Source organism: Lontra canadensis, unplaced genomic scaffold (genome assembly GCF_010015895.1).
Source record: "Lontra canadensis isolate GAN:19392208 unplaced genomic scaffold, GSC_riverotter_1.0 scaffold11, whole genome shotgun sequence".
Lineage (NCBI taxonomy): Eukaryota > Metazoa > Chordata > Mammalia > Carnivora > Mustelidae > Lontra > Lontra canadensis.
This window is the reverse complement of record NW_022631005.1, coordinates 17,822,877-17,845,784: the sequence shown is the minus strand read 5'-3', so window position 1 is coordinate 17,845,784 and position 22,908 is coordinate 17,822,877. Positions and strand designations below refer to the sequence as shown.

Genomic DNA, 22,908 nt, shown 5'->3' with positions numbered 1-22,908 from the left:
ATGAAAATTTATATTGAAATTTATTCCTTGTCAAGTTTCTTTCCTCCTGTTATAAAGTAGTTCATTAATTAAATATTTTTTTAAGATTTATTTATCTATTTGAGAGAATGAGTAGGGAGGGGAGGCAGAGGGAGAGGGAGAATGAAACCAAAGCAGACTCGTGCTGAGCATGGAGCCCAACTAGGAGCTCAGTCTCATGACCCTGAGACCATGACCTGAGCCAAAACCAAGAGTCTGATGCTTAACCAACTACACCACCCAAGTGCCCCTATTTAGATTTTAGATGCTTTCTTTTAGAGGTTACTTTATCCAAACTGACTGAATTATAAAGAACAACATTTTCTGAACATCTTATTGTTCAAAAGTTCTTGAATTAACCACAGTGAACTAAACAACTACTTATTTTAGGCCAATTCTCTTGCACCTCACTGACTTTGTACCTGCAGTTCCCTATGTTTAGAAGTTTCCCATCTAGGACATCAATAGCCTACATTACATCTTTATGCTAATTAGAAAAAGGAACCCCTCTGGTCCACTGTAATCCCAGATGAGGGCACAAAGCTTGGTAAGCAGAATGAGATGTGGATGTCATTCCTCCCTACCATTCCTCTGCCTAGTCCTTTGGCAGACTCTGCAATGGTCCTAGTCTTCTTACTATAATTTCTCTTCTTTCTATAATTTCTCTGGCTTCTAAGAGTTATTAACTGTAGGCAGTAAATGTAAATATACAGTAATAAAATCTAATAATAACTAGAAGAGTGATTGTGAGTTGGTGGTTTATATATTTCTATTCTATATTTACATCTCTTTGAATTTTTTTGCAAATAAGCATACAGAATTTCAAAGAGATTATGTATCCTGGCCAATGTGACACAGCTAATAAGTGATAAAGCTTGGATTGGAATCCAAACTGACTGACTTCAAAACTTAATTTCTTAATCTCAACCCTAATATACGTTTTTGGTTTGTTTCATTTGTTTTAGTTTTTGTGTTTTTGTTTTGTTTTGTTTTGTTTTAATTACTGGGAATAACTCAAGTGTAGGTTCCTGGATCTTGTATGTATTTTTCTCTCCTTATACTGGAGTGTAGAAGTACAAAATGATCTTGGGACAAAGAATTTGGAGAGTTTTTAGAGAAAGAGAGCCTTTTGCCTGTGGATGTCTTAACTTTGTTTATTAGAATATTTATAACCTACTAGAAGGATTTAAGAATGCTGTCTCCCATTTATATCATACCATATGGGAGCACATTAAAACAACCAACCAACCAACAGACAGGAAACATTCGTCTGTTACAATGGGGATCCTAGGATGAACAGTATTGCTTTCTGTTCATAGAATAAATGCCATTCTTAAACATTTTCATCATACAAGACCATATGACAGAATACATTACCAAAGCAACCATTATTACTACTACTAGTACTAATAAACTTTCATTAATTGAGTGCCTACTATAAAAGGACATTTCATAGGTATTTTCTCAAAACCTCAAATCTTTATGGTAGCTATCACTGCATTTCATCTATAAGGAAACTGAGATTTGAAGAGATAAAGTAATTATCAAAGATAATACAGCTAATAAGTGCAGTCTTTTCTTCTACAATAAGACACAACATTACTGCCAAGCATTTCAGCAAAGCCAAAGCTATAGAGTACTTTCTGTCTCTCTCAATGTTTGCATTATTAATTCTACTATGTACACACATACCTAATATCACCTAGGAAATATTCTGTCCAGAAATATTCAATTGGAATCTAGTCTAGCTGGTAGATCTAATACCCAATTTATAGAAAGCACTGGTGAAACAGGACCAAGATAAATAAAATAATGAGGAAATAAATTCAGAATACAAGATATTCTATGCCTGGCAGAATCATTTCAAAAGATAAAGATCAAGAAAAAAATGTGATGGGGTGTTGTTCAATATAAATGAATTAAGAGACAAAATAACAAAGAAAAAGCATGATCTATGATTACCTAATATTTAAAAAGAAAAAAAAAGATTTAAAAAACTCTAGAAAATACATTTAGGGAAAACTGGAGAAATGTAAAATGATCCAGTAAAATCAAACAGAGATGATGGTAAATGAAGGATATGATCATTTTTGCTTGAGGAATCAAGGAAGATGTCATGGGATGAAAGGAATTTATTCAACATATACCAAGAGATTGCTCTGTGATTTTTCAGCCTAAATTGATTTCCTCATTGTCTAAATTCTAACCCTAACGATAGCATTTTAAAATAAATATTGCTATGTAACATTCTCTAATTATTTCTAATATGTAAACCTCTTCTCTCCAGGATTTCATCTTCTATTCTAATGGACTCTGCAGTGCTCATTACAAGATTACTTAGTTGACACCCAAGTAGATTGAGGCAACAGATATTTTTGTAGATATAGGATCTACAAGTCCTCCTCCTATGTTAACACAAAGCAATATGTACTGCAATAAAACTCCAGTGTAAATTAAAGGATTAAAGGATTCTTTCAAGTTAGTTGTAGCTCCATGCTCTTTTTGCAAAATTCAATCAAACTAGATGCTAATAAAAATAAGTTTGCCATTAGCCAGCAGGGGGAAGAAAGATCCTTCAGTGGTTACAGAATACAGCTTCAACACATCTTGGTGAGGTAGGAGTCTTTATGCATTATTCTCCTTATTTTACCAGGCAGGAAGTAGACACAGAGAGAGGCTAAGTGACTTGCCCAAGGACAAAGAGTGAGTCAGATGCAGAGCTGGGAATTGAGCCCACTTCTCCCGGTTCCCAGTGTACAGCTTTTCTCAGCAAGCCATAATGCCTTTCAGATGGATCATTTCCTAAAATGTATTAAGTTGTTAAAAATTCAATATGGGTGTTGCATTGCTTTCCAACTAGTTCTGTTTCTCACTACCTTCCTAGAGCTATTATCAGAAGCTAAACTGATGGTTGGATCAATAATCTCACATCTAAATTTTTTTAGACAATATGTCATTAAAACTGGATATATCCAAGCACCTAAAATGAATCAGACTCTTTGGAGAGTGAGGTTTGGTTTGGCTCTTTTAGCAGGTGGGGGAGGATCCTGAAGTGAGGGAAAAAAAAAAAAAAAAAAAAAAAACACTGCAACTCAAAGTTAGGAGAAACTGGAAATGATCAGGGAGAACAAGGCCTCATCAACCACCAAAAAGGCTTAAAAACAAGCGAACAAACTCCAGCAATATGATGTTCGTGGTGGCACTATAAAGGAAGAAAATTAAAAACTGCATACATTGAAAATGAGGAGAGCCTGGACCTTTTGTAAAGATTCTAGACTCTTGTTTTTATACAAAGCTATTTTTCATTAGCTGGAATTTTATCCATTGGTTCATTGGTTCATCTTACCCATGAGTCATGGGCAGGAACTATCTTTTTTAATCACAAGACACTTATACTGTGCTCCTATTGTGCTAACTAAACTGGAAATGGTAAGTAGGCCAGACACTAACACTCCCATAGTCTTCTGACTTGATCACTGGAAACCTCACCAACTCATTACTGTGCCCTTTACTAAAGAACACAGACTCAACTATAGAATCTCTTTCAATACAGCAATGTGAATAACTACCAATCAGTCAAGATCTGTCCAAAAAGATCGAACCATTCACTATCTCTGGCATATGCTTTTCTATTCACTGCCCATTCAAAAGACAAGATACAAAATCAGTACAGGCCCATGGCCTCACCTGCCAGGTCTGATCAAACCCTCTGCAATCATCCCTTATATGACCTGTGAATTATAAGTCATAAGATTTATGAATTATCTAAATTAGATCATCAACTCCCGAGCGCAGAGATGCCTTTAAAAAAAAAAAAAAAAACCTAACACAGGTTTTCTGGAAAAAGATCAATAAATGTTAATTGATTTTATAAAATTATGCACTGTTTAAGAAACTTTGGAGACGATGATATTTTGAATGCCTTAAAAAGCATAATTACCCATAATCACACTAATTCAGAATTTGAGTCAGCAGGTAATCAATCACTGCAGGGATTACTGTATTAAAATTAAAGAACTAAGAAACTGAGGGGCACCTGGGTAGCTCAGTCAGTTAAGCGGCTACGTGCAGCTCAGGTCATGATCTTGGGGTCTTGGAAATGAGCCTGGCATAGGTCTCCCTGTTCAGTGGGGAGTCTGCTTCTCCCTCTCCCTCTGTCCCTTTCCTCCCATTTGTGCTCTCTCTCACATGCTCTGTCTCAAATAAATAAAATCTTTAAAATAAAAAATAGTAAATAAATATATTTAAAGAACTCAGCAAAATGATTTCTTTTGCAATATCAAAACATATCAGCAGAGGAATTATTCTTGCCATCATTTACCACCCTTAAGATAATCTTATGACACTGAAGAGAGCACATCCCACCTAAAAGTGTCTGAAGTTCCAATATCCCATGAAATTCTTTGGAGTAGTAGTTGATTCCAGGGCAAAAACAGGCAAAATCAAGATGAGCTTGAATCATCTGTTAGAAAGAAAGAAAATGCTCAAAAAAGGATGGGGGTATCTCCAAGGGCACAGTAGCCAATCTGAAAGACTTACCAATGGCCAAAAGTAGAATAATTTGAGCAAGAACTTAAATAATGATAGTATTGAATTATAACACAAACAATAAGATAAATACCTGTGAATCTATACTGATGGGAGGAAAGTAGGAAGGGAGGGAGGGAAAGAGAGAGAGAAAGAACAAAAGAACGAAAGAAAGGATGCCTGGGTGGCTCAGTGGGTTAAGCCTCTGTCTTTGGCTCAGGTCATGATCTCAGGGTCCTGGGATGAGCCCCACGTCAGGCTCTCTGCTCAGCAGGGAGTCTGCTTCCCCCTTTCTCTCTGCGTGCCTCTCTGCCTACTTGTGATCTCTGTCTGTCAGATAAATAAATAAAATCTTAAAAAAAAATGGAAGAAAGCAAGCACAATTTTTTTCTTACAGAAGAATTCTAATTAATAAAGTAGAAAGAATTAGAAAGGCATCATCTCACCTAAGTGATCAATTGACATGGATCTCCTAATACCATATGATGATTTTTTTAAATTTTTTTTAAGAGTTTGTTTATTTGACAGAGAGAGAGAGATCATAAGTAGGCAGAGAGGCAGGCAGAGAGAGGGGGGAGCAGGCTCCCTGCTGAGCAGAGAGCCCGATGCGGGGCTCCATCCCAGGACCCTGAGATCATGACCTGAGCCAAAGGAAGAGGCTTAACCCACTGAGCCACCCAGGTGCCCCAAAGAGGGCAGATTTCTTATGTGACATTCTAGTCAAAAATATATAACTATGAGAAAATCTTAGGTAAACCAGATTGTAGGAAATCTACAAAATAACTGGCCAGGATTTTCCAGTAGAGCCTGTCATGAAAGTAAACTCAAGACAGAGATTGTCCAAATATGGAAACTTGATGCAGTATTGAATCCTGGATTGGATGCTGGGATAGAAGCAGTTCATTAGTAGAAAAACTCTTAAAATACAAAGTCTATAGTTGAGTGACTAATATTTACTGTACCAATTTAACTTTTTGTTTTAGTAATTGTATTATAGTTCTATAATATGTTAACATTAGGAGCAACTAAATGAAGGGAGTACGGCAACTCTCTGTACTAGTTGTATACATTCTCTTCAAGTGTAAATTTATTTCAAAATAGAAAGTTGTTTTTTTTTAAAGCTGATTCAAATAGGCAGTTTGGATATACTAATTCTTATGGAAATACGGGTATGAAATCTAAAGACAATGCATGGAAATAGAAAACACACTTGGCTCTCATTAAGTCACAGCTTTTCCAAAAAAAGGGAAGATGAAACACAAACCTAAATGCAATCCCATTGGTGTCTCAGCATGAGAATTTGCCTACGCATTAGGACCATATCTCTGACATCTTTGCTTTACTACATTTTTTCTCCTTACACACTTTTTAATTTTTCATTCCACATTTTTTTCTGGAGACAGAGTACAAGGATAGGGGGAGAGGGAGACAAGAGACTTAAGCAGGTTCCTCGCTCAGCATGGAGCCCCATGCATGGGGTTCACTCTCACCACCCTGAGATCATGATCCCACCCAAAATCAAAAGTAGATGCTTAGCTGACTAAGCCACCCAGGCACCCCTCACTCCATATTTCAATAATGATGTGTGTGGAACAGCAACATTGTTTTCACCAAATGGCTGTGATTTACCATGTAGAATATTTTTCATGAGGTCCCTGGAGTGCTGAGGCTGACTGAAATCATCCACATAGTATGTTCTCACCATTATTAAGAGAACTTTGTTTCTTTGATCACTTTCAGTGGCATGTTTCTGCTCCATGTCACAATTGGGTCTAACAGCATTTATTTTCTGTAGGGTCTTTAAGAATTTTCTCTGTACCCACACTCTCCCCTGATTCAGCCTTATGTCTTAAAGGAGAGAGGAAGTTTCAAAGGCACAGATACAGGACACTGTTGAAATTCATTTTTGATATCCTTCTTCCTAAAGCCATGACCTGTTAACAATTATGCACTCCAAATTTCAAGGCATTGTGCTCAGCTCTTTAGAGCCAACTTTTGTTTGCAATGCACCTAATAAAATGTCCGCTGTGACGCAGTCCAACCCTATGCTGATCCCTGCAACTGTAGGACTCCACAGTGGGCCACAGACTGTCAGCTTGGGTGTTCAATTCATCAGTTTGTGTTTTTGACCGCTACAATATTATTTATTTGGGGTGTGTGTGTGTGTGTCTGTGTGTGTCTGTGTGCTCATGTGCATTATGCTGCTTTTTATACTGAGGGTCCGTATTTAAAACTTTAGGCATTGTACATAAAAATCCAGACTCTGGGCCACTGTAAAACTTCTTAAAGGCCTGGTAGCCCTTGGCTCACCTTCACCCAGGGCCACAATCTGCTCCATTTAAATATCAGCTGCTCCTTTGGACAGTGTGGGTGTTCTCTAATTTACATGTCACCTGGGGCACCTTCTGACTAGCCTGGGTGCTATATGCATTTGTGTTTGTAAACCTTGCCCTATATCTTGTCATTTAATTCATAAAGTTCAGTCAGATATGTCTGAGTGCCATTACCTAATGTGACGAGCAATGAGGTCTAAGCAGCTTTTTCCCTGAGTGGAGATTTCAGAAGCCATAAGCATCCTATTTCTCTCTAGGCAACTACAGAAGAATTGTGGCCTATCATTTGCTCTCACTGGCAGAAGGGAGGTAAGAGGGCAGGATTGCTGCTTCAGGTTCCTTTATAGGATTTCTTGCTTTTTAAGAAAATGTTATTATTGTATACTGAGTTTAAAACTCACATGGTTACTCTCAAGCGAGAGTTTGAGACTTGGCGATAGAGCCATTACTGCTGCATTTCACACGAAAGAGAGTTTTACTAATCCTCTTTGGCATTCATCTCTAAATCTTGGTGAACTTGAGTAGCTTCAATCTCTGAAAGTTTATTTTTGACTTAAGTGATTTTCTTGCTATTGCTGGATTTTTCAGGTGTCTCGCCAGCTTAACTGTTATCTGAATAAGCTTTGTTTATTTTCCTTGGATCTTTATAGCAGGTTTAAGTCTGTTGCAAGGGGTCACAACATTTCCTGCCCAATGCCTTTTATTCTGAGCATGCAGTCAGTAATTATTTCTCGCTTTACCTAAAATATAAATAACTCCCTTATACTCATTTTGAACTTTTTCCCATAGTGCTTTCCTTATGAAAGGAAAAAAAGCCCTTCAGCAGACCTCCGTGTGATGTGAGCAGAGTTCTAGTCAGGGAGCATAAATCATGCCTCATATTCACAAATATACAAGTAACCCTTCCCCTTCCTGCTGTTTTCAATTACTCAGATTAATTTATTTCCAAACTTTTTGGCACCCCTCTGCTAAAGTACAAAGCAAATAAATTTACAGTGAGTCCCAAATTAAATATTAATGCAAAATCTTTCAGCCACAAATTTCATTTGGTTCAATCACTCAAAAATTTAATAAAATTTTGGTGTTTATTCCATATTTAACTTATTTCTAGGCAAAATGTTGATTTTACTACTGAAATTCTGGAGCCAAATTATTAAAGGGGATTTTGACAATGGGAATGAAAAATAGACTGAACTTAAAGTCATACACAAATCTGATTTCTGCACATGCATCTAGCCAATGTCTACTAAACCTGCATATAAGCTCTTTTATGTGACAAATAAATTGGTTAAGATCTTTTGTTTCAATATCTTTTTGTTGTTGTTGTTGTACCTTATTTATAAAACTTTAAATGCCTGAGCTTTGGCTCTCTTTAACTTAATGCCTTTAGTATATATCTTCCCTTCTTTAATCAAAAGATATATCATGTTTGAAAACTAAGAAAGCAAATTTTCTTTTTAAACATCCTATGTAATGATCATGAAGCTTTTCCAAGGTAATTTCTCTGAATGAAGTATTTCCTTCACAATGCTGCTGCTAGCAACATAAGGTAAATAGTGTCAAAAAGTTGATTACTCCCAGGTGCTTTTTTGACACTAGATGACCTGTATAACTGACAAATAAACTGAGTGGGAATATTTGGGGAGCTAAATTTGTACTTTGGAATGCAGATTTGAGTGTGAAGTTTTAAAACCAATCTCTGACTTTGTCTAAGGTAGATAGAAGGAAAGAGAGCCAAAAAAGGAAAAGAACAATTGAAAAAAAATCAATGGAATCAAATCCTGAAAGAATCTTTAAATAACTTAGGGTGCAGAGTAACTCACTCATCTTCATACAAACAGTATTTCCTTCAAACACTGTATTTCTTTCTTCATTCTCATGGACCATCTGGGCTTGGATATTTTTTCCTTTCCCATCAGTTTTATAATACCTTTCTCTCAACTCTTTTTCCTTTCTAGCTCCAACAAGAACTCAATAGACCCAAATGAGTTTGTTTTGTAGCCATAAGCAATCTTTCCCTGAAAATCCAAACTTGTACAATTGTTAAACTGGTGTTTCATTGCTTGTCCTGGTTTTTGTTGTTCAGTTGTTTCTTTCTCTAGTCTATAAATCACACTGAATGGTACACAGTAGTTACTATAACAGTTATTCAATGAATGTGTGGATAAATACAGAATAATCCAAGGGCCCTGACTGACAAAGAGGAATACCCACTAGGTCATAAATGCTTACCCAGTAAATTTTCCACCATTTACTGTCACTACCCCCTTCCTTTTTAAGGTTTTCTAGGAATTACCAGGCAAGGTAATGAATATAGCCAATAGCAGTATTCTTAACAATTTCTTCCCTTTAATCAAATATTCATTAGTGGGAACTCAACTATCAGCACAAATTCCTCTCAATCATGCAAAGATTTTGGGGACAATGAAAATGGGTTCTTCCTTGAAAACTCTGAGGATCTCAAGGAAAAAAAAATTGCACAAATGAATCTTCATCACATAGGCCAATGCCTATTCCTTCTGCTGCTATATTCATTTAGATTAGTAGAAATAAAAGAAAAAAATATTACTGCCATTTTTACTAATGCTTAGAATATCACTAAGTGCATTATTTTAATAAGCCCCCAAAGAATATTATGAATCTGACTCTACTAATTCCATTTTACAGACATTGTATGGGAAAACATTGTATGGGATAATAGGGAAGATGGTATTAATATTTCTGAAATATAAGGGAAAAGGTAACAAGGCAAGAAATATTGCAGCATCCACATGTGACCCTCACATGCTTTTACACTGAGAAACACGTTTCATGCAAATCAATAAAAGGTGCAGCAAAAAGGAATGTATTCATTTTTAAATAGCCTTCATGGTTAGCCTTTACCTTCAAAGATAATAGTTTGAGTCTGTATTTAAATCCAGATACAGCCTTATCCTGTAATACCAGGCAATAAAATATGTTGCCTGGTACTACATTCAGTATTATAGAAAATCTCCCTAAATTAAAGATATGAGTTCTCCTCTACCTAGTCCTCATCTACATTGCCATCTCCTCATTTAAGTCACCAACATCTCTCTCCAGGACAATTCTGACAGCCCTTTAACTGGATTACTGTATCCCTCTTATTCTCCTTCATTCAGCAGCAACAAGCATGAGCTCTTAAAAATCAAGTGGTGTCATGTCACCTCTGATTAAACATCCAGTCACTGCCTGTTGTAATAATAACAAAACCCAAATGCCTCACCTTGATCTGCATTGTCCTGTGGATCTGTTTATGGCTTTACCATATATATATATGCCTTTTCCAGCTCATACTCTTTCCCAAACACGCAGAGTTCACTTCAAACACACAAACAGACTTTCTTACTCTAGAATACCAAATTCTTGACTCCCTCTCAAGGGTTTGCATTGAAAGCTTTTCCTTCAGAACTACTCATACTTGTTCCCTCTCTTTCTTTTATCTCAGCAAATAGGTCATCCTTCTCAAAAGGCCTTCTGTGATTATAGCCACCAATTACTTCTCTCAATTACATCACATTATTTTTTATTTCTTCTTAGAACAAAATATTATTTGTTTGTTTACTGATCGTTTCCCCCTGCACTAAAATATAAGCTACATCAAACCAGTTGCATTGTCTAACTTGGTCACTTGCCTCATCCCCAACTTCCAGAACAGTACGTAGCACATCATTTGCTGTACTTTGCTGAATGAATGGATATGTAAGTTAATGATCCACATGGATCCACATCAACCAACCACCTGGATTAGGAATCATATGAATTCAGTAGGGAAAAAACTGAAAAAAATTAAAGCATCTAGAAAATATAAGGGATTTCTGGTTTTATAGTGAAATATAGGATTTAATATGTTTTCACATACATTATTTTCCTTGCTGTCATGGAAGGTGTAAGGGGGCACCACTTTGTCTCTTTTATGTAATTGGTTGGAGTGGTTTTCTGGAAAACTCTGGTGGTGTTTTCACAGGCACCCAGATTAAAATACACATAAAAGAAAACCCCCATGCTCTTTAGATCATTATGTTTCCCCAGCAGTGAGAGAAAGCAAGAAGAATGGAAAAAGTGGTAAGATTTTGGTTCTTACACTATTAAGGATTAATTCCAAAAGACTCAACAATACCATTAACAAGCACAAATAGGAAGAAAACATCCTAGTAGGGGAAAGAACTATATCCAAAGATGGACAGATGCAGAATGTTTAAATTCTAAATTCCACCCGTTCTTCATGTTAGCCAATGTTGGATTAAATCAACCTATTTTCCCCCAAGTATGATATGTATCCACTAACATTATGTGTCATTAGCATGGTGTTGGTGAACTACTAGCATTTCGTTAAAATAACAGCAGGACAAGGACTCAGCAAAAGGGCCTGAATTCTGAGTTAGTAATTCTATCTATAAATCTTAGTTTGTTTTTTTTTTAAATCTGAGAAATACAAATGCCCAGGAGGCATGATCATAATATTTTCACCTGAAGAGACAAAAATCTCACCCATGAGCTGGCATCGTTATCCCTGTACTTTCAAGAGCTTAATTATGAGAAAATGCCTTAAAAATTAATAGAGTTGAATAAAGTGGAATATTTTAATAAAGCATACTTGCTACTTTAACATTTTCATACCAATAAAATATACCATTAAAAGCTTTAGGAAATGCACACAAGGTCTTAGATAATCTAAAAACCAAATCTTTTTTTAAATTTCAGAATACATATTTTAGCAAAAGTCTGAGATTCCTAATTGCCTCAGTTATTTGGTCTGTATGGATGGAAGTTTCAATAAATCCTTACTGTCAATGCACTCCAGCATCTTTGTCCTTCCTCTCCTTATACACCTTATTTTTAAAGAAAACAGACCATTCTAAACCCATTTCTGTTATATGCCTTATACCTACAGTTTTTCGTTCTCACAAATATCTTAAAATACCTTGGAACACTCAAAGCAAGCAACCACAACTAAATTTCACTTCTCTTCTTCTCCCCCACCCCATTTTTAGCTATCTTTTCTCATTTTAAGAAAAAAAGGGCTATGATAACAAATTGTCATTAAAGAAAAACTCAGCGGTAGAAAAATTCTTAAGGAATTATGTATTCATATTTCTAAAGTTAAGCTGTCTTGGAAGTCTTGAAGTATGTCAATGCAATGTAGAAAAGTTAGGAAGGAACGTCCTATTGATTGTAAGAATAAAACAAGAGACGATCTGTGGTACCTTGATCTTACCTAAAGAAGAAACGTATTCTTTCGACTAAAATGAGGTCGTGTTTCAACAATACCTGTCTTTGGTCTGAAGGCTAAGCCAGCCAGGACAATGAGGTGCTTGCATCTCAGGAAGGGATGTCTAACTGTTAATAAGAATGCATTATGAAAAAAATATAATGCCGGCATCTTAGCAAGGCAACACGCTCTATCTTCTTCAAGTTTTTTTTTTCTTTTTTCTCTTACTTAATAAAGTTAGAAGAAATCTCATATAAAAGGTACTTTCTCAACTCGTTTTCTATAAAGTATATAGTTATAATATTAGTCATGTAAAAATGGAAACTTTCATACATACATGATTATATCCGAAAAAAATAAGATTAAACAGATGACTGTACAGTAAGAATATATTAATCAAATTACTTTTCATTCTTTCTACAGGTAAAGACACCTTTGGCAAGTATTGCATACTTATAACTATTTTGAAATATTCGAGAAACCCCAAATATTCCACAAATTCATACAAATATGAAAGCATAATTATTGAACAATAGAAGTAACACAAGCATTATGAACTTCAGCATTAGCCTTTCGCACTGATGATACTTATAAGAATCTGACCTACTGGGAAATCAACAGCCAATGAATGGCCCCATTTATTTAACTATGCCATTGCATTTTCTAACCATAACTGGATATCCAATTGCAGACTGAAACTAATTTAATGTGACTGCATGAGAAAGTTATTATACTCACATTTATAAACACACTAAATCCTGTTATCTATTTTATCACTGCAATGATTTCTACTATATATCCTGTGTTGAGAAAAGTCTTAACTTTGAAATATTTAGGAATATATTTTAATTTTTTAAAATATTTTCCAAAATGAGAAAAATAAATTTGTTAATAAAGTCAATAAAGAAAAATAATAAATTTCTAATTACTTTCAATAAAGTAATTATCTGAATATGAATGAATTGAGAGCATATACTTATTTGTATTCAGTATTATTTTAGATTCTTATGCTAACACATGATAAAAATATATATTATTACCAAAATATATTACATTTCTCTGTTATGACAGGAATAATGGCAAAGGTACATATTACTTACTCTACAAGGTATAGAGGGTAACTGTCATGCATAAGTGTTTTAGGAAAATGTATCGTTTTTGTTATTTTTCCACAAAATTCAACTTTAGGCTTTTAATGCAAGATCAGTTCTATTGTTTCACCTCATCTGATTGGCTACTATCTAAAACTGTGATTCCCATTTAGTTACTAGTCAGTTTCATCAATTAGTTTAGTCAGGAAGCTCAGTCAAAATAATTGGGTTTGTATAGAGATAGCCTAAATCAATAGGATGGAGAGAGAGACATAAACTATATTTTGGTATCACTGAATTCAGAACAGAGCAATAAATAATACATATTTTCTAACTTGGCCTTGTAGTTATGCCAGGGGGGAAATGGGAGGCCACCAAATCATTTATGAGGAGAAAATATAGATCTAAAATTGTGAAGGCAGCTTATAGCAGAAAAACTTCTAATAGAAAAATATATACATAAATTTTGGAGGTCTAAGCTTACTTGTTCTGATGTGTTGCAAAATTTCCTGAAGGCTTCATTCCCCTTTCTATAACATGAAGCGTTCAGATGTACTTGGAGAGATTAAGATTTCATTAAAATGAAAGAGCACAAAATTGTGAGAACAGTGATTAAATATTATGGCAAGCACAATACTTTTCAAAAACAAGTGAGGAAGATACACTCATTGGCACATGTGGATTAGTCCAAAAGTAACTTTTTAAAACTCTAATCTTTTATTTAATATTTAAACAATAGAAGACCCCCCCCCCAAGGAATTAACGAGCTCTAAAGATCTCCATCCTTAATAAAACAACTGGAAAATGTTCCCCAGATCCGGTAGACCATTAGATTTGTGGTTGGTATGTGGCAATTTCATCCCTATGCATCTAGTTAATGGGTTTTTATATAGGTTAAATTTGGAGGATATCAGTCCACATGGAAATATAAAAAAAAAAAAAAAGATTAAAAAGTATCCCAGTACTTTTCTGTTTGATTAGTTTTATCCTCCCTTCCCCATCAAAAAACAAGCAACAAAAACAAAAACACCTTGTTATTTGCACTCTCTGTGTATCAAGGTGGTTTTTGTCATTATTCTTGGATTAAATATGGGGACCCAGATTTCTCATTCTAGGTAGTTTTTGAACTGCCTGGAGTAAATATGATGATTTTCCCGATAGAAGTGTGTCCAGTACGTACTCTGGTTAACTCATTGTAAGAGTACTCAACCTTTCACTTTAGTTTTGTTTAGCATTCCAGCTACTAAAAACATTGTTTCAAATTACAAGCATGGAGGGCATCATAATTACAGGTATATTGAAAGCAAATGCATTTAACATTTATATCCTCCACTGTCAGATTTTGTTACAACAAAATATTTGTTACATTGGAAATTCACCATTAGAATATTGACTGCATGTTGGGTTTTAGGAGTTGAAAAATAATTGTTAAAATTTTTCCATTTCACATTTTTGTTTTTCAAGGAGGCAATATCACAAAGATAGACCTATATTTTCTGGAATTTGGAAAAATGAAAGCTTCATATAATAAAATCTCTAATTTTCAGGCTAGAATAGTGTTTTTAAAGAATGTTTGTGCCAGAGCAACCATTTTAAATAAGATATGTATATATAATCTTTAAAGAAGATTTTAGATATATACATTATGTAAGATAATATATATTATGTATATAGTATACATATAATAGGTTGCACTCACAGCTAAATTAATTTAATGACATCATGTTGGTACAATCATGCTTAACTTTTAGCGTTAATTCTACTTTCATTGAATGTACCTATCTAAAATGAAGACAAGTGTTTCCTTTGTACAAGAATTGTTTTGACAGACAGCTACAGAAGATAGAGAAATCTTTCAATACATCTGGTTGGTACTTTTTACTATACAAAATCCCTATTACTTGAAAAAAGGGGAGTGTACATTTCATATAAGATGTAAAAATTGATACTAGAGTCATAAAAATAAATTGATCATAATAATATATGGAATGGAGGGAAGATATAGAGATCCCTCACCATTGTAATTATTGTAGAAGACCAAATAATGTTCAGTCCAGGTAACTTTAAATGGAGCCTATCTATGGTATATCCAAGGCTCTGAAAAGAAAATGACAAGGCAAATAGTAAGAAATCAATGTCCTGGATCCAATACACTTGCAAATTAAAAATTTCTGCATGTCTCCACCATGAATGACAAGTAGTATTTAGAAAGTGTCATATCATGCTTAAGAATATATTCACCATATCACTCATCCACCCCCCCTTTCTAAGAAGATAGACATCCTTCACTTCCACTTTAAAAAGATCACTTCCATCTTAATAACTCTCACATTCTTAACATTTGGGTTTTCTGCAATATTTGCATGTATCTCCCCCCTTTCTTAGAGGTTTAATTATATCCAACCTCACGTTGATGGAAGTTTCTTTATATTATCTTTATACTGCAAACATTTTCATAAGATGTTTATTATGAAATGAGAAGAAAATAATTATTTTAGGAATTATTATTTTCTCTAAAGATACTTTAATCTCTTTAGGAAATATTAATTTGGATTTAGTCTTTTCCTAAATTTGCTTTATTTCCCATTTTTCTTTCCCTCACTTACTCTGTTCACTGCAATTCACATTCTTTCTCCTGTTTTAACACATTGAAATTGTTCTTTGTTTTCCCATTGTCTCCTTCCATTCTTACCAGTTTCAATTTAAGCTTTGGAAAAGATAGAAAGAAGAAATCTCAAAGATTACAGAGACTTCTTCAAAACAAAACTTTTATGTTTGTGGAATACAAAGAAACATGGATTTCAGTTCATTCTTCTTTAAGTAAAGGAAGATTAAAATTTTGACATACACATGATTGCCATTTTTAGATGGTTTTAGAGACATATACATTTAAATGATTATAACAGCATGAACTTTAATTGTTTGAAAATATGTTTCCCCATCTTATCAGACTCAGGAATTTAAATGAGACTAGTTTTGGGTTTCTCAATCCCTTTTATTTTCAGAAAATTTGACAATTTTAAATACACTTCCTTTTAAGTCTTAATCCCTATCAAGCAATACTTTGATATGATATGACATTGTTATATGACACATTGGTTGATCCTAAGTGAATATGATTTATCCCTCACATTTTGCTGTAAAGAGTTACAAAGATGCTTCCTTTTTTCGATGTGATGAAATCTAATAAGAACTGACATGTACATTAGCTTAACTCTGTATCAAAATCAATATAAGCCAAGAAAATAAACAACGTAGAGTTAGAAGGACAAGTGCATGTGTAGATCAAACACAAGCAAATGCCTCAAAGTATTCTTCTGTTTTAAAAAAAAAGAATGTTTGAGCTTATGCTCATAAAATTAAAAACAAGGAGCAACACAGGTAGAAGGTAATACAACCATTTCTATCTAGTTCACACAGTTTAAGAAGTCACCCATTACCCAATATATATTTGGAGAACCTGAAAGTGATTTCTCATTTTCTGGCATGAAGCTAGCTCCTGCACCGCAAAACACACCTGTGTAATCCACATGCCTATTTTATTCCTCAAGGACAATTGACATAAGCCAGTGCAGAAAGCTACATCTCATTAACCTCTTTCTTGAGTTTATATTCCCATATCATCTGTTTCAGCATTTCACTGAGGGAAGTTTGTCATAATGCAGCAGCACTTTCTTTTTTAACTTTAAACAAGATTTCTCTTTTTTTCCCCTTTTTTTCCAAATAAGACCCACCCTTTTTACTTTTGATAGATAGCTGGCACAATTTTAGCTCCTTCCTAACAGTTAGGAAAGTTGTGTTAAATATACATAATAGTGGCAAAGTGTTGGTCTACGACTATTTTTACTTGTGCTATCTTATAATAGTACTTTTTATACTGATATGATGATATATGACACTATTTTAGTTCCAGGAAAAAGTAACAATTCTTTTCCATATGCCCTTTTTATATCTTAGATGTCCCTGTCCCTCACAGAACTAAATTTGCATCAAATTGTTATCTTTTAAGATATTTAGTTTTCTATCTAAGGAGAAAATCGGAGGTCTGTATGTTTACCTTTTTATGATATATATAATTCTCTTCAGGTATTCATTCTAATCATTGCAGTGACAACTCTTTCCCTCATAAATACATCCAAAATCACTGAGGACTTAGTTCTAGATGAGGTCAAATTTGCAGAGATTGGGTACTTAATCAGAAAAAGCCCAAGAGCAGGAGTCTGCAGTGCCATTATATTCTGCTAGCTCACAGGGTTGAAAAGCTTCATTCTGTTCTTCTGCTCTGGTCCAACTTCAAAGATTCTTCCTAAGAAAGGTTGAGAGCTGATTGTTCCAGATCAAAGACATCATCATTTCAAGTTAGAGCTATATGCTTCCATTTTATCAGTATAGTTTTCAACTATTCCACACCAACTTCAAGGCAACTTAAGACAAGTTTAGAAGCTATGTGGTTAGGTGGCAATGTTATGTTTAAAAGATTATCACTCAGTTAATGTCAAATTTTCTAAAGGAACTAATATTAGTCTCACCACTGGTAAAGGAAACGTGTGAGCACATTATAAAGATCATAATCTGGTTGCCAACAGCAGATTGGGTAGAAAGACTACAATTCATTCTCCTGTTCTCTCCTATAATGAAGCAATAATTTTTAGTCAATTCATAATCCGCTTCATGTGAACACAGTCACTAAATCTCTCAATGCAACATTTTGCCTATTTACTTGACATTGGGATCCAGGATCCTTTCTATCTTTGTTACTTCTATTTTTTTTTTTTTCTAATTAAACATCACTGACAACAACAGCAAACCAAAATATTATCAGTCAATACGAATATATATATGTATATATGTATATAAATATGTATATATATATATAAAGCCTAGATCCGTGATACTCCTGATTTTACTCTAGGGAGTTAACCATTCCAATGCCAGTGGCCCAAATATTCATCTACCTCCCCCCACCTTTTTTTTCATTCGTGCAACTGTTTTCAAAGATTGTCAAACTTGCACAGGGATTCCTGGGTTTCCAGATCAAAAGTTTACACAATCTAGGTTTATTAACATTCCTACCTCCTCTCTCCTCGGCTCCCCATACACATTCCCATTTAAACTTCTACCATTCATCAGCTATTTTGAAACAAACAAACAAGCAACAATGGCAAAACGCCAATGGTGGGTAAACAACGTCATCTGGTGCCTTGAGCTGTGCCACAGACCTTCAGAATCAAGAAAGTCAAGTTCAAGCAGGTGCCTGAGCCCAAAAGCGCCCCGAAAGCCTAAGCCTCTCCGCTGATGACTGGAATCTCACTTGGGTCTGCCCCAGAAGGGGCTACAGAAACGAAAGGGGCTTTAGTGGGCACTTTCCCCCGTCCACACACCCTGGGTGCAGCAGGTAGGGAAGTTCACCTCGAGCTAACTTGACGGAGCACACACAACGCGGAGAAGCCGGAGCCTGCAAAAGCTAAAAGCTATGAGACTCCGCGCCTAGGGAAGTCTTGGAAAAGCGAATTCTGATTCCAGCATCTGCAGCGCTTGGGTGCGCGGGCAGAAGCGCGCAGTCAAGTCCAAACGGTCCCAGTGGGGGACAAAATAAGGGCTGGTAAATGGCCAAAGGAAAAAGCTTGGTGGGGAGGAGGAAGGAAGCCGAGGGCTCTTGCACTGGTTCAGAAATCGCCCACCGCACCTCTCACCCCATCGAGGCCGGAGCACAGTGGCTGGCCAGCCAGCCAGTCCCGGGGAGCGGGGCCACAAGGACTTAAGTTTCACACTCACTTATCTACAAGCATCGCCCAGCAGGAAAGCCGAGGAAAAAAGGGGACGCCAGGAGGGAGTTATTCCTTACCTCGGTCTGCTCCCACGGTCAGCACCTGGGCGACAGGCAATAATCCCGAGAGAGTGAGTAAGGCGAGGAGAAACTCGGACATTGTGGTCGCTCGGTAAGGAAGCCTGCGCTGGAGACTGCTCCGCGGCGCCCTCGGCCCGGCGGCGGCGGCGGCTCGGAGCTCCGAATCGAGCAGCGTCATTTACAAATGTCACTGGAAATTCTTCAGCTCAATGAGCCCAGCCAGTCCGCCTTCTCCTGCCTGGAGCAGGATGTGGAAGGTGTACGGATGCGCGCGTGGGGGAGAGAGAGAGTGTGTGTGAGCGCCAGCGAGCCGCTCCTGTGTCTTGACTTTTCAATGCAGGGTACGTCTGATCTTACATCACGCAAAGAGGGGCAGTGAGAGATGCCAGCGGATGGGAATTCACTGATTAATCACCGAATCCACCACACACCCCTTCGTCGTCCACATAAATCACATCTATTACTTAGTAAGAAGCATTTAACACAACAGGAAAATACCACCGCGAACTGAGAGCACCACAAATCGCAATTATTTCAGTCTCCTTGAAGGGAAAGTAACTCCAAAGCTGGTTCTGTAGGGATTTGGGTCTTGAGAGAAGGGGGAGACTTCTGCATTGGGCTGAGCCAGCCAAGCGCCTAGGAAGCTCCGCATTTAACAGCCAGCTCGGAATTATCAGCTACAGCGCTGGGATGCTTTTCTCGGCAAAGCAGATTTGGTCCCTTCCCTCCCGGAAGCTTCCTTCCCGGTAAGGAAGGACAAGCTAAGTAACTGAGCTTCTCTTACAAAAAAAAAAAAAAAAAAATGGTTTCATCTGCTCAACACACATACGCAAAGCTTTTTGAATTGCTCTTTTAACTTTTATGCTGAGTAGCACCTGGGGACAAAGATGCAAAATATAGTGACTCAGCAGAAACAAAACCCAAAACAATCCCCAAAGTCATTACCCCTTGCATAAGAAGGGAAAGTGAATGGAAAGGGGTCCCTACGCAGGGAATCATAGAGCAAAGGATTGGCACTTTGTTTTGTTGCCCTGGATTTCTCTCTTTAAAAGGGTTCCTCAAACCATTTTAAACATGTGTTGGGGATTTTTTTTTTTTTTTTACTGTTTTTGCTTTGTTTTTCTTTTTCCACATAGTACAGTTATAGTTTAAAAACTTCCCCAAACCATCTGAGGCATGAACATGAATCAGTGGAATTTTAAAAAAAAAAAAAAAAAAAAAGGTTGTTTGTATGACCACTTGAGTTTTTCAATATGATGGCTCAAAAACCTAAAATTTTAGTTAGCTATTCAGAAATGGCTAACGAGTTAAAATTCAGAAATCTTAATAGTTGAAGGCTTATTTTTTCCTTGTAACATCCATAACTCTTGCCTAAGAGCTAAGGTTGAAAAATGTTTCATATTTGATATTTTGAAACTTGAAATGGATGTAAGGAAAACTATAAGAAAAGAATAAAACTAAGGAACAGAATGATTGAAAAGCAAAGGAAAGATACCCTAAACACTCTGTACTGTTTACTGGTTGAAATAATACAGATGAATGCCAGCACCATGAGCTGAATTACCCAAAACATATTTGGAGGCTCCTTAGAAGTCATTAAAATTAGACTGGATCAAAGAACCCAAAGGTGACTCTAAAGGAAATTGCCAAGAATATGTGAAATTTGCCATTCTATACTTACACTGTGATTATAAAATGTCCTTTATATCATTTTTGCCATACTGTAAATTTTAAATTTGATGTTCCCTTGTATATCAAACCATTTAGTGTCTAAAAAGATGACTCCTTGCACCTTTAAAAGTGTATGTTTTCTTTTCTTCTAAAGTTGTTATGTGGGTAATTTCACCTAGTCATTTTTACTTTTCACAAAAAGATATACCATATAGGAAATATAAAAAGGTATTTTTCCTATTTTACTTCATACTAAAAATTCACAAACTTTGGACTGAGTGGCAGGGTTCAAAGAATATGGAGCAACAGTAGAGGAGGAAGGGTAAATTTAGAATGATGCCCAAAGTAACAAATATTTCTTTCTCAAGTGTGCACAGACATCTGCATTGCATGAAATATTTATCCTTTCATTGGGATGAAGTAAGGAGGTGTTTTTCTGACATGATCCTATTCGGTCAACTCGGAGGTCAGCTATTAGGAAATCTATATCCACTTAAGTCTTGGCAGTAAAATGAGGAGTGTTCACAAACCATGCTAAGGACATCCAGATTCTGCTTCTTCTACACTATTACCACCAATTACCTCCCATCTCAAAATTGCAAAGTAGAAGAGAAAGTAGCCAGGAACAGAACAACCAAAGACTTACCATGTACTCAAGTTCTATGACGGAAAATCAGTGACTCATTCACTTCTGTGATATATGTAGCAACCCTGAATTCCACTGTCAACTCTTAAAAGGAAAAGTTACGAAAGATAATCAGAGCAGTGAATACCCAGAAGATTTTGTATTCTAATGTATATTCTAAATATGCTACATTCTAAATATGTAGTGCCTCCTAATAATAAAACTACTAAGTAAATTAAGCAGAGTAACAGCCACATGATCTCTTTTACATCATCTGCTTTACTTTTTAACTGCCCTGAATAGAAGAAAATCAAGGATGCATTGTCTACACATTGTGATCAGAATAACAGCAAAAAACAAAATTCCTTTTTAGTGATCACCAATCAAATTGCCATATGTGAATGACACATGACTCAAAATTGTGGTGTAAGATTGTGGAAGTTAGCATACAAAAAAAGTAAGTTTAGCATAACAATGAAAGGTGATGACTCATATTTAACATCAACTATGAATTATTCTCAATTCTATCAAATAAAATTTGGGGCTTATTTTAGGAATGTGAGTAGATGTTACTAACAAAGACCTAAATGGTATAAAAACTCTTCATAGTAACTGGGTAGAAGAATGGATGCTTAAATATGTTTCAGTGGTCAAGTGGACATTACACATGCATTTAGATGTATGTCAAGCAGATTTTTTAAGACAAAACTTATAATAAGGAATAGTTTCATATCCAAAGCCATAATAATACATAATAAATATATTCAAAATTAAGATTAGTAGATACAGTTATTATTTATAATAGATACATGGTCTAAAACTAAAATAAGGCCAATGTCAAAATAAAATTGTCTCCCATCAAATCACTTGCATGTTGTAGTTCTTCACTGAAAATGACCAACTCGGGGCACCTGGGTGGCTCAGTCATTAAGTATGTGCCTTCAGCTCAGGTCGTGATCCTAGTCCTAGGATGGAGCCCCACATGGAGCTCCTCATCACACTCCCTACTCAGCAGAAAGCCTGCTTCTCCCTCTCCCACTCTCCCTGGCTGTGTTTCCTCTCTCACTGTGTCTCCCTCTGTTAAATAAATAAATAAAATTTAAAAAAAAAAAAAAAAAAGAAAGAAAGAGAAAGAAAGAAAATGACCAACTCATCAGAAGAGATAGTTTTCATGAGAATCTAATGAGGTTGATAAAAGTATAGACCAAATTAGAGTTTTAAAATTAAATATTTTTTCCAGGTTTCGAGTGACCATCAAATATAATGGCCTATAAATAAAAGGGAAACATAAGTATATTTCTCTATGAAATGCTTTTATTTCCCATCATATATACTTCAGTGAAAATGAAAATTAATAAAGTATATTATTAGTGAAGAGAGAATAGCAAGAGTTACTGTTCAAATTCTGTTTGTTTCTATGGTCCATTATAATTTCTTCATTCTAATCAGAGTTATTAACACTGACAAGTTAAATAAATTAATTCATCAAACTATAGAATGTTATGAAATCTTTCATTGAGATAAATTAAACAAAGTAGAACCAATCATTCTTACTTTCTGGTCTA

The 22,908-nt window shown here is 35.6% G+C and overlaps 1 protein-coding gene across 1 annotated transcript in view; it reads right to left on the bottom strand.

Moving 5' to 3' along the window:
• Positions 1-19,764, bottom strand: part of LRP1B (LDL receptor related protein 1B) — a 1,927,222-nt gene extending 1,907,458 nt beyond the window's left edge. The window contains exon 1 of the mRNA XM_032856138.1: positions 19,045-19,764. Coding sequence (XP_032712029.1) covers positions 19,045-19,225 — 181 coding nt within the window. The 5' untranslated portion in view covers positions 19,226-19,764. The remainder of the gene's footprint in view (positions 1-19,044) is intronic.
• Between the last annotated feature and the right edge of the window lie 3,144 nt (positions 19,765-22,908).